This window comes from Myotis davidii, unplaced genomic scaffold, assembly GCF_000327345.1.
Source record: "Myotis davidii unplaced genomic scaffold, ASM32734v1 scaffold376, whole genome shotgun sequence".
In the NCBI taxonomy this organism is placed as follows: Eukaryota; Metazoa; Chordata; class Mammalia; order Chiroptera; family Vespertilionidae; genus Myotis; species Myotis davidii.
The window spans coordinates 456,671-469,267 of record NW_006288121.1 but is presented as its reverse complement, the minus strand read 5'-3'; the positions used below and the strand labels follow the sequence as shown (position 1 = coordinate 469,267).

The 12,597-nt window shown below is 43.4% G+C and overlaps 1 protein-coding gene across 4 annotated transcripts in view; it reads right to left on the bottom strand.

Moving 5' to 3' along the window:
- The window catches only part of CACNB2 (calcium voltage-gated channel auxiliary subunit beta 2), a 270,818-nt gene that overhangs the window by 217,550 nt on the left and 40,671 nt on the right, over positions 1-12,597 (bottom strand). Inside the window, exon 1 of one of the 4 annotated variants that reach the window (XM_015561460.1) lies at positions 10,541-11,267. The exons of 2 other annotated variants lie outside the window; for them this stretch is intronic. In XM_015561460.1, the coding sequence (XP_015416946.1) occupies positions 10,541-10,621 (81 nt within the window). In that variant the 5' untranslated portion in view covers positions 10,622-11,267. Of the gene's footprint in view, positions 1-10,540; positions 11,268-12,597 lie in introns of those variants that run through there. One more of the 4 variants, XM_015561461.1, reaches the window with a different exon arrangement.

Below are 12,597 nucleotides of genomic sequence, written 5' to 3'. Positions count from 1 at the left end.
GGGGCCTACGGACTGGGGGGTCCCGGGTTCGATTCCGGTCAAGGGCATGTACCTGGGTTGCGGGCACATCCCCAGTGGGAGATGTGCAGGAGGCGGCTGATCGATGTTTCTCTCCCATCGATGTTTCTAGCTCTCTATCTCTCTCTCCCTTCCTCTCTGTAAAGAATCAATAAAATATATTTAAAAAAAAATAAAGAGGTGCTATCACTGCTGGTGCTACCGGAGCCGCTCAGATCCGCAAGCAGCCCAGATACTGCAGTAACAAAAGCCACGCCAAATGACAGCCCAGGCTGCTGCTCTGTAGGCTCTGGGATCACTGTGACAATAGCTCAGAGACTGCTCAACACCTGTATTCTCAAATGAGCGATTCCATTTTGATTTCTCGTGTGTCAAGCTGGGAGGACTGGTGTTGATAATTTTGAGAAATTTATAACAATGGTATTTCTCCCTTCTGCTTTGATAGGTTGATAACATTTTTACGTCCAGCCTTTCTTAAGACTGTGCTAATTTAAATAGAATGCAGAATTTGGTTCTTTTTGGGGACCCAAGAAATGTGAGATATTCACATCCTTCCTATGCTACAGGAGGAGGCTGCAGTGCATTTACCTTGTGGAACTAGTTTAACCAGAGGAACAGATGGAAGAATCTTGCCATCTCCTGGCTGGTGTGGCTACGTGGAAAAGCGTCAGCTCATGCACCAAAGGGTCACGGGTTCAATTCCCAGTCAGGAGCATGTACCTGGGTTGCAGGTTTGATCCTGGCCCTGGTGGGGAGGCTTGTGGGAGGCAACCAATCAATGTGTCTCTCTCACACCAATATTTCCCTCTCTCTCCCTCTCCCTCTCCCTCCTTTCACTCTTTCTAAAAATCAATGGAAAACATATCCTCAGCTGATTAATAACAACAAAACCAGGAACCTTGTCATCTACCTTCATGTGCTTCCCTTCATGCTACCAGAGAGAGCTAAATCAGCTCATTTCACTCTCCTGGTTTGACTTGGGAAGATAATAAATTTAAAAGCTAAAATGAACAACGTGTGCCAAGCCAAAAACACCAAACATCCAAGTGAGGTGAGTATAGGCAAACCTTGGAGATACTCAGGTTCAGCGCCAGACCACCACACGAAAGCAAATATCGGAAGGAAGTGGGTCATACACATGTTTTGGTTCCCAGTGCACATAGAAGTTATGCTTACACTATCCTGTAGTCTATCAAGTGTGCAATAGCATTCTAAGAAAACAATGTGCGCACTATAAAATATACCTTATTGCTAAAAAACGCTCTCCATTTTGCAGGTAAATAAAGTGACCTCAAAGAGACCCATTCACTTGCCCAAAGTACTAAGCTGATGTGTCCCCGTCTAATGCCAGACCAGTCCACAGGCTTGTTCACAAACAAAGCTGTTCAGTGGAGAGCTCACGCCTTCCCAGGACTCCTTCTCCCCACCTCCTCTGTACCTCAATCTGCCATTCATTTTCTGTTGTGACAGTAAGAGGAGCCGTGTGATTTACTGCCACGCCAGATCCCCTTTGAGAATGAAAGAGGACCCTATAAATAATTGTGGTGGGCAACAGGCCCTGCAATGAGACTCGTGGTCGCCCTAGTTTGAACGAATCCCTGAAACAGGGTTAACATTGATTTAGTCACTTAATTTACTCACAGTGGACTCTCTCCAACCTTTCCTCCAAGACAGCGTCCCGGAACCTGCCTCCTTCTAATTGCTCAGCGGGATCCCCACCACAAGCAGCCCACACAGAAGTTCTCTCGGGCTGGGAGGAACCAACGCATCCCTATGACCTGGGCTTTACCTGCTGCCTTTGTCCTAAGGAGGGCTGCCACACCGGCCCTGCTCACCACGCCATGGTATCGCAGGGGTGTGGCAGTGTGGTGTGCTTTCCTTGAAAGGTTTGCTGACCCACTGACCAAGGCAGTCAATGCCCACCAGGGCTGTCACTCATCGCCAGCCTGCACAAAGGTGGGGACAGTCAGAACTAAATGACCCAACTGGGCACAGACTCAGATCCCTTTGGACAGACTGTGATATGGTAACTTGTTGGGCATTTTACCACATCCTAACTTTAGGGAACGAGTCACAGTTGGCCTCGCAGTCCTGGGCCCTAGAGGCCTCAATATGGCATCTAAATAAAGTCTAACATAGATCAACACCTTCTCCCAGAAACGTCAGGCTTGCTGTTCAGTCTGGATATAGTGCCCTCAACTTTAGATCTTAGATGTCTTTCATGCACCTGCTTGAGCACTCGCTCTTTCTCTTTCACCTTCGCCCAAAGAGGAAAAGGGGAAGACACCGAGGGGCTTGCACATCATTATTTGATTTTCTTCACCTTCTTTATCCACATGCCTTCAGGGCATGACCTCCAGAGTGCAGGGCACAGCCCCAAGCGGACGCCTGTCTGCAGCCCTGGTGAAGTGCCTGCACCTCTCCCCTGCCCCAGCGCTGGCTCTAGAAGCCAGGGGTGTCCTCACAGCAACCGGAAGGGCAGCTGCACCAGCTGGAAGCTCATCTCCTCTAAGACAGGGCCCAAACCCAGGCGAAGGAGCCAGCCAGGGGGAGAGAGGGGACCCTGGCTCCCCTGCCTTTGATTCTGGCCCCTCCTATCTGCTGCAGGGAGGACATTCAGTTGGATTTGGGGATGTTTAACTTAACTTTCCCTGTGGATGGGAGGAAACACCTAAAGAATTTGATCTGTCAAAAAGCTGATGAAAATCTGGGTTTCGGGGACTTTCAGTAGTGGAAGCGTGTGGAATGGATTGGAGAAGGGGAAGTTGGGAAGTTAGTGCTCGATACAGAGTCTAGAGCAGTGGTTCTCAACCTTCCTAATGCCGCGACCCTTCAATACAGTTTCTCATGTTGTGGTGACCGCCAACCATAAAATTATTTTCGTTGCTACTTCATAACTGTAATTTTGCTACTGTTATGAATCGTAATGTAAATATCTGATATGCAGGATGTATTTTCATTGTTACAAATTGAACATAATTAAAGCATAGTGATTAATCACAAAAACAATATGTAATTATATATGTGTTTTCCGATGGTCTTAGGCGACCCCTGTGAAAGGGTCGTTCGACCCCCAAAGGGGTTGCGACCCACAGGTTGAGAACCGCTGATTTAGAGGATGCAGGAAAATACACCCCGAAGGGAATGAGTGCTATAGCAAAGGGACCGGCAGAGAGGGACGGACTGGAGGAGGGAGTGGGAAATTAACTAATTGCCTGGGAGGGCCAGCAGTCTGGTAAGCACCCGACAGGCCCTGTTTCTAAAATACTCCAAAAGGAAAAGTCTGACTGCACCCATTTTACAGAGAGTAAACTCAGCCTCAGAGGTTAAAAAGTTGCCTAAGGGCCCACAGCTACGGGAAGAATCAGGATTTAAACCAGAATCTGTCTCCGAAGCTTGAATTTCCCTCATCAGGGAACATTGGGACAAAGTGTGGCACAGAGTCACTGGGAACAGAAACGGGGAACAGAAAAGCAGCGGAAAAGAGTTCCTTAGGAGACTAAGAAGGACGATTTGCTCCCTTTTAAATGTCTCAGCTTCCTGTAAGTGAGAACTATAATTGTTTTTAAAGGGCTCACATTTTAATATTTAAAAATATTAAAAACAGATTGGTGGTTGTTGGAGGCAGGGCTAGCGGTGAGAGCAATGGGTGAGAAAGATCAAATGTTAAAAAACAGTTTAGAAATTTAAAAAAATACATATAATTTAAAAATAATAATGGCAGGCCTCATACAAGTAGATACTTCCTAAGGCTTTATGGCTGGATAACGCACTGCACATCTATATTTACTGGCGCCTCCGGGTACAATCTCTCAGGTTTCCCAGACAAGATGTAGAGTCCAATTATTTAGTGAAAAAAAATTATTGGAAGAAGAAAAAACTGTCACCATATGTGAGTTTCTGGAAGAATCTCAGCAGCTGTGAGCATAAGAATTTATCTGAATCACCAGACACTCTGATTTCCTGTCAAGTGTGAGTAAAGCTGAAAAAAAAGAAAAGAAAAGAAAACCTTGCACAGGTGTTTGAAATAAGTTTAGTAAACCTTCTGATGTAGCCCAACAAGTAAAGAGAGGAAAGTAAATAACACCAGGAAATACTGCTGGCATCAGTGATATATGTCTAGCGTAGTGGTTCTCAACCTTGGCTGCACATTAGAATCACCTGGGAATCTTTTTTAAATCCTGATTTCTGGGCCTCATCCTCTGGAAATTCTGTTTCTTTGCTACTAATGTTGTGGCCCCACCCCATAACAAAGAAACAGAATTTCCGGAGGATGAGGCCCAGAAACCAGGATTTTAAAAAGATTCCCAGGTGATTCTAATGTGCAGCCAAGGTTGAGAACCACTGGTCTAGAGCATAGAAAGGGAAATACTAATGTGGATATGTTCAGAAACTTATTGTGTGAAAGATGAGTAAGCTAGATGGAAAGACCAGCAAAACCAACAGGAGGAAAATCTCTGACCAAGTCCTAACTGAAAGCCATTCAGCTTTAAATTCACGAAGACAGACACATATCAAAGTGGTCAGAGAGGTTAAAAAGGAAAACAAGAATAGGGATTCTTGATCATTTGAAAGAGTCATCTGTATGGAAATGAGATGAAACATACAGAGTCACGTGACCCAAAAAAAGGGAAAGGGGATTCCTCCCTGGAGACATCTTTCTACTTTGTAACTATGTCAGCATCCCATATACAAAGTATGTTTAATTTTCATATTAGCCTTTTAGCCAATTTCTAGTAACGCTATCTATATAATAAAAGCCTAAGCGAACATTATGGCAGAACGACCAGTCGCTATGATGCGCACTGACCACCAGGGGCAGATGCTCAATGCAGGAGCTGCCCCCTGGTGGTCAGTGTGCTCCCACAGGGGAAGCAACCACTCAGCCAGAAGCCGGGCTCACAGCTGGCAAGTGCCACAGTGGTGGCGGGAGCCTCTCCCACCTCCGCGGCAGCACTAAGGAGCAGTGAGCCGAGTGGTAAAGAGCGAGCAGGCAGGTGGTAAGGAGTGAGGGATTCCAGATTGTGAGAGGGACATCTCCTGAGGGGGTCCCAGACTTCGAGAGTGCACAGGCCAGGCTGAGGGACCACCCCCCACCCCTCCAGTGCACAAATTTCGTGCATGGGGCCTCTAGTTTTATAATGTAACAATATGCACACACAATGCACTCAATAGGAACATCTCTTTCAAGAAATAGAAAGTAGACTCCAAAATTCTGAGTTCTTATTCAATCTCTAGCACTCTGTGTTATGTAAATGTATGCATTTATTTTCTTTATAGCTTCCCTTCATTTTTAAAAATAAATGTTATTAGTTTCTTATAGTTCCTACCTTAAAGATGGAAAAGCAGCTAGTAAAACATGTTATACACAAATAATAATAAATATCTGTAGGTCCATAGATTTGAAATACCACAAGGTTCAATATGGCTGACTTCAGATCTCGAGAACTCAAAGAACAGCAAGGGAGTTTGCAAAGCAACAGGTTCCTAAGTGGGACCGAATATTATTATTATTTTTTTATTTCCAGGCAAAATGACTTTTCAACAAAGTAGATCAATCTGGCATAGGGTCACATCTACAGACTTCAGGGCTCAACATAGGTTTCATGGACAAATGCCCACGGGATCATGACTCAAAACCACCCTTCTGGAAGAGGTTTTTATAATCGAAGAACATATGGAGATTCCATAATAAAGTTTCACGTTGTGTATTTAATCTAGCCTAACACAAAGTAAAAATTGCTGTTTTAAGGGCTCTGTTCCATAAGTCTGGATCCTTACTTCCAAATCCTCTTTTTTTTTTTTAAAAAAAAAAAATAGAGTTTATTGATTTTTTACAGAGAGGAAGGTAGAGGGATAGAGAGTTAGAAACATCGATGAGAGAGAAACATTGATCAGCTGCCTCCTGCACACCCCCTACTGGGGATGTACCCACAACCAAGGTATATGCCCTTGGCTGGAATCAAACCCGGGACCCTTCAGTCTGCAAACCGATGCTCTATCCACTGAGCCTAACCGTTTAGGGCCCAAATCCTCTTTCTTAATACTACCTTTAACATTATTTTAAAATTTATTCTACTTTCTGTTACTCCAAAAATAGCATCATGTTCATTGTAACACTGTTTCCACAACATTCAAAATAAACAAGCTTCTCGACTCTTAGGAGCCATTTGTAAAGCCTGAATGTGTCATGTTGATCCGTCTCCCTCTCCTCCCTCCTGCTGCCTGTCATCTTATTTGGCAAGTTCCACTGTGTGCGTCCTATGACGCTGCTACAAACCACTGTTCTCTGGAGATTTGAATAGAGGGATTGGGCATGCTTTGGAATCCCCAATGGAACAATGACCGAAGACAGGCAAGTACATACAAGAGACATAAGAAAATTCCAAGAATGTCACTATAGTACAGCCAGCCTGGCCTTCTTGCCATTCCTCACACACTCCAGGCATGTTCTTGCCTCTGGTCTTTGCACCTGGACATTCCTTTGGCTGGGAATGTTTCGTTCCTACACTTCCCCATGGCTGACTCTGCCACCTTCTGCAAGTCTTTGCTCCTATATCTGGACCAACCAATTTGCAACACCCCCTCTCAATTCCTGGCACTTCCTAATGTGAGAAATGGCTCACCTGTCCAAATTTCAAATGATGGACTAGGAAACAGAAGCATGGCAAAAATGAGACTTTTAATAACGGTCTTGAGAGTGGGCACCCATTGTACAGATGGGGCAGGGGACATAGCTTTTTATTTAGTCCCTCCTCCAGTTCCTCATTGGCTGAGTACTATTTGGTCACCTATTTCCTAATAGGTCGCCTAGGTCTTACTGTCTCCCATTGGGTTATTTTTTAAAAAAATGGGCAGGAGCCTTCTCTAGTTGCCTCCACCTCTCTTTGTCTAGGGCAGCGGTTCTCAACCTGTGGGTCGCGACCCCTTTGGCGGTAGAATGGCCCTTTCACAAAGGTTGACTAAGACCATCCTGCATATCAGATATTTACATCACGATTCATAACAGTAGCAACACTACAGTTATGAAGTAGCAATGAAAATAATTTTATGGTTGGGTCACAACATGAGGAACTGTATTTAAAGGGTCAGAGAGTTGAGAACCACTGGTCTACAGCAGTGGTCGGCAAACTCATTAGTCAACAGAGCCAAATATCAATAGCACAACGACTGAAATTTCTTTTAAGAGCCAAATTTTTTAAACTTAAACTATATAGGTAGGTACATTGTTATTAACTTAATTAGGGTACTCCTAAGGCTTAGGAAGAGCCACACTCAAGGGGCCAAAGAGCTGCATGTGGCTCGCGAGCCAGTTTGCCGACTACAGGTCTAGGGGAATCTTCCTAGGACATGTGCTATCAGCTATGTGTACAGCTCATACCCTCTCTCCAGCCCCACATCTTGTTTGCTCTGGGGAGATTCAGTAATGGCCTGGCCACATGCTGTTTCTTTTCTATGAAGATGAATCTTAGAGGCATGCTTCCTACACTAACCCCATCACCGCTTTATTTTATTCACCATGGTGATTTTGAGCCTCTTGTTCCCCAACTACTAGCCCTGTACACGAATCCGTGTGCCAGTAGGTCGCTGCCGCCCTCCCGTAGCTCTCTGCAGCCTGCTTGCACCTCGCTGGCCCACCCTCCTGCTGATCCGTGATCTGGTCGTGACACGCTTAGTCGTTACGCCGCAGGGTGTAAAGGCTAATTAGCACATTCCTCTCTTATAATATAGGATGTTTCCTCGGTGCCAATAATAACATAGAAGAGGCAGTCAATAAACACTTGAATGATTGTTGAATCCTTATAGCAAGATGACTTGAATCCTCACCTCATCTCAGAGAAATAAGTAGTTACTCCCCTCTTGTTCATTTCACAGCCATGGAAACTCTCAGGCAATTGTCCAAATACCACACTCCCACGCGTGTGCCATAGGCACCAGGAAAATATAGGTGGTGTTTCCCTCTGAGCTTGTGATGCTCAGCAATATATGTTTGTGTTTATCATATGGGGCAAAGTGTGTCTAAGAAATACTTCAGAGGAACCAGGGATAGAGAAGTATAAAAACTCCTCTCTACACTGTGAGATAAGATGAATCATTTTATTTTCCTCTTGAACTCAAGCCTAAATGAATGTTCAAATGCAAATTAGAGTGCCAGTTTCACTCCACATAGCCAGAGAACTCAGACAGATGCCGCTCAATGCCGAAACCAACCACAGCTGACTAAAATGGAAGTGATACTCAACATTTGAAAGGGTCTCTCTACCATGCATGTCAAACTCATGCTTGCTACCCCATACATTCAAAATGAGGCATTTTTAATACTAATGAACATCTTTATTTATGACACAGCACACACCAAACAAATTCATGTATTCCCTAGAATGCCGCAGCAACTAAACTTGTAAACTTTGTTTTGACAAACTCGGGTACAGAGACGTTTGTAAGAAAATGGAATCTACAGAGAAAATTTTAACCTAAAAAAATACAAGTCCTCTGACTCTGTTAAAATAACTGGTAATGAAGCTTTAGCCAACAAGTTGACCTTTTCTGAAAAATAGCAGAATAATTGAGTCGGAAGTAAACCAAACCCAAAGGTAGTTGAAACTTACAAAAAAATTGTTTCAAGTGTTGCCCTCATGTCAGAAACCCTCCTTAGGCAGGCACTGCTTTGGAAGAAGTAATCTTTTAACCTGATTCATCAGATGAAGGAGGGGTGTACTTTTGAACCCACTCCCTCTATTCCGTGTTTGTGTACTGAGAGAAGGTGGCAGACACTCAGCTGGGCTGCAGAATTAGCCACTGGAGCCATCTGTACAGGGAGGGAAGGAACTCACTGCTGAGGCCAAGGGTCTCTGAATAATATATTTTGATTATTCTAGGTGGAGATGAAAATTAATAACACCAATAACATTGAGTTTAAAATATATTAATATTTAATAGTAAATAGCTTGAAAAATTTTGTCAATTTTTGTGGAACTAATTCTGGGAGTTGTGCTTAAACTAAGATATGTCTCTTTTAAAATATATTTTTATTGATTTCAGAGAGGAAAGGAGAGGGAGAGAGAGAGAGAGAAACGTCAATGGTGAAAGAGAATCACTGATGGGCTGCCTCCTGCATAGTCCCCAGACTGAGCCTGAAACCCAGGCATATGCCCTGACCAGGAATTGTACCGTGACCTCCTGGTTTATAGGTCGACACAACCACTGAGCAACACTGGCTGGGAAAGATATCTGACTTTTAATTAAGTACTATAAAGACTAACGATCCACAACAGAAAAAAATACACAACCATCATCTTCAGATAAACATTGTGACATTTCATATTAAGTAAGAATGATTTACTATCTTCAAAATAAGTAGTAAAAATTATTTTTGGACCGAAAATATGGAATCACTTATTTTTCCTGAGTTAATTTAAGAAAGGCATAATCCTGTTATAAAAATAAATGCCGTGCCAGGCCGGTGTGACTCAGTGGTTCAGAGTTGACCTATGAACCAAGCAGTCACAGTTCGATTACCAAACAGGACATATGCCCGGGTTGCAGGCTCAACACCCAGGAGGCAGCCAATCAATGATTCTCTCTCATAATTGATGTTTCTATTTCTCTCTCCATCTCCCTTCCTCTCAGAAATAGTTAAAAATATACTTTCAAATAGATAAATAAAAATAAATTCCCTGATGAGTACAGTTGGGTTACATATGTGGGTGCTGACTAAAACAATGGTGTTAGAGAAACAACTTAGATGGAGAGTAGAAGGGAATCCATTTGCCCATTAATTTTAATGTACTAAGCTCTCTAAACTTGATAGCAGGGATCTAAAGCCACTTGTTTCTTTAGAGGCTACAGATTGTTCTCATTATTTTGAGCTCAATCTAATCTTTCTATTCTTGGTAGGAAACGAACTTGAAACAACAGTAAATAGTCAAATTTGATTAGGATCAACATGCCACGGCTATCTCTTGGATGTTAAACTGCACTATACATGGCCATTTTGATTGACATAAATTACTAGTAATTAGATGTGTAAGATTGAGAAATATCTATTGCTATCCTGTTTCTAAAAACCAAGGAACATATCAAGAGTATCCCCCAAATAATAACAACTCTGCTCATCCTACCCTTGAAATGTGACATAATACACCCAAAAGAAATCTAAACTATCTTTATGAACATCAGCAGTTCTGGAGTTAAAAACATCTTACCATCATAACCTTGACTTTGTATTGATGCATTTTCAATTCTGTGTATGGGCATGAATATGAAGCAACTAAAAAATGCAGAACAAACCGTGAGTTTCCATGTCTTATAGTTCAGACTTTAGCAAGCACGCCACCATGCTTTTGCCAAAGGGTTTTTAACATGTTTGAAAACATTTGTCTGCTTTTCTAAGGCAATACTTTTAGAACTTCTCTCAATTGTTTCTATTAACATGAAACCACTGGATGCCTTTAAGTTCTCAAATCACACATTTCTGCTTTAAAAGAACATTTTAAGAGACAGAAAAGCATCGTCTACTTACCCAGGAGACATTTTTTCCCTTAGGTGTCTTTAGCATGGCAACATGCAGTACGGAGGCGGCCAGAAACAGTGGCACCAACATGGGAAATCCAATGGAATATATTCCAAATGTCTTTGTCACCCAAATGCCAAAAGTCCCTTGGTTTGCCAGCCACAGGCATCATAAGTAACAATGAAGATAACCTCCAGGTAACCCAGTTTTCTTCTCAGTACTAAGCATGTGAAGACACACATAATCACTCAGCATACAGAGACAGAGGCTACAATGTGTATCGTTTATAGATCCATAAAATCCAAAGTGGAGTATTTCCTTAAAAAACGGATCTTGAATTCATGTGGAGACGTCCAAAATCAGAGAGGAATTCCTCTTTCAGTCGCTAAACTGCCATTCCCAATTACTCCCCAAGCTTTAATAAGAAGCTTGGCGGCGACAGCTTCCAATTCCTTGGAAAGGAAATGAGTGAAAGCAAGTAGCATGTGGGAGCCTTTAGGTTAGCTGCTGGTGGCATCCATTTTAGGAGGCGCCCGACTCCAGGGCTGCCCAGAGAATAAAGAGAATGCAGAGCTCGGTTTCAATAAATAATACATAGTCTCAGGTACAATGTGTACCTGGAAGTACCTTCTGCGCAGCCTCGCACCGTGGGCATTGCTCTCTCTGCTGACCCAGGGGCTCCCAGTGCACCTGTTGTTGAGGAACTGCTCGGGGAGAGGCTGGTCTCCTACCAACCAGTCCCATTTGTTTATAAGGTAAGAAAAACAGAAGCCCCAGAGGGGAGGAAATTAGATGCCCCAGATGGAGGAGCAAGGCTGGAAATCGGAGTTGGCTCTTTTCCCTTTGTTTCTGTGTCCTTGCATCCCATTTCTTTCCCCTCCTGTCAATCTAGATTAACTAAGCAGACCCAGGCTAAATTCTGCTACTATCAGTAGTGATTAGTGTGAGTTGATGAAATCGGATTATACAGGCGGACCTCTGCCTCTTCCCTCGGCAAGCAGCACCACGCGATTGGAAAGCCTGGTGTCCTTCTCTTCACCAAACTGGAGCTTTCTGGAAGGTTCTGCCAGAGGGAATATGCTAACAAAAGAAAACCTGGCCACCTGACACTGCTCATATGTAAACAGAGGGGGCAAGGACCATATATTTCACTTTTTTTTTCCAAATTCCATTTTTTTTTTCAGATTTAGAGTTAAATTACTATAAAAGAAATGCACAGGATTTTTCCATTTCATTGTGTGTGTTTTTACCTAGGAAGGTGCCCAATTTTAGCAAGAAATTAAGGTCATGGGAGGATAAAGAAGGGGCTGGGCACTGGCAGTCACTTTCATTGAGCATCTGTTATATACCAGGCACAACATAAAGGAATTTACATATACTCAAGTTCAAGCAATCTGGGAAAAAGGTATTAATATCAATACATTACAGGGGGAGGAAATTAGTATTTAGAGATGTTTAGGACCTCTCAATGAAGATCTATTGGCCCAAAGGAATGCTTTTTAGACTCTTATCTCGTTGAAACCAAATGGATCATCAGGATATTTTTCTTTGGGTCTTTCCCAACTAACAAAATATATATTTGTATATGTCTTTAAGGACCACATGTTTCCATTAAGTGCCTAAGAATTCTCTGGAATTATGGTTCCTACTTACTTTAAAAATAACAATGTTATAAGGCTTCTCATAAGAAACACTTTGGATTAAATTTTTGTAAATTATATAACACTAGAGGCCCGGTGCACGAATTCATGCACGAGTGGGGTCCCTCGGCCTGGCCTGTGGGATCTGGCCCAAACTGGCTCTCTGACATCCCTCAGAGGGTTCTGGATTGTAAGAGGGCACAAGCCAGGCTGAGGAACCCCATCAATGCCCGACTGGGGCCGGGGAGGGATGTGGGAGGTTGGCCAGCCAGGGAGGGACCACAGGAGGGCTCCAGGGTGTGCCTGGCCCCTCTTGCTCAGTCCTGACCTGCCGAATCCCAGCAGCAAGCTAACCTACTGGTCAGAGCGTTTGCCCCCTGGTGGTCAGTGCACGTCATAGCAAGTGGTTGAACAGCCTTAGCATAT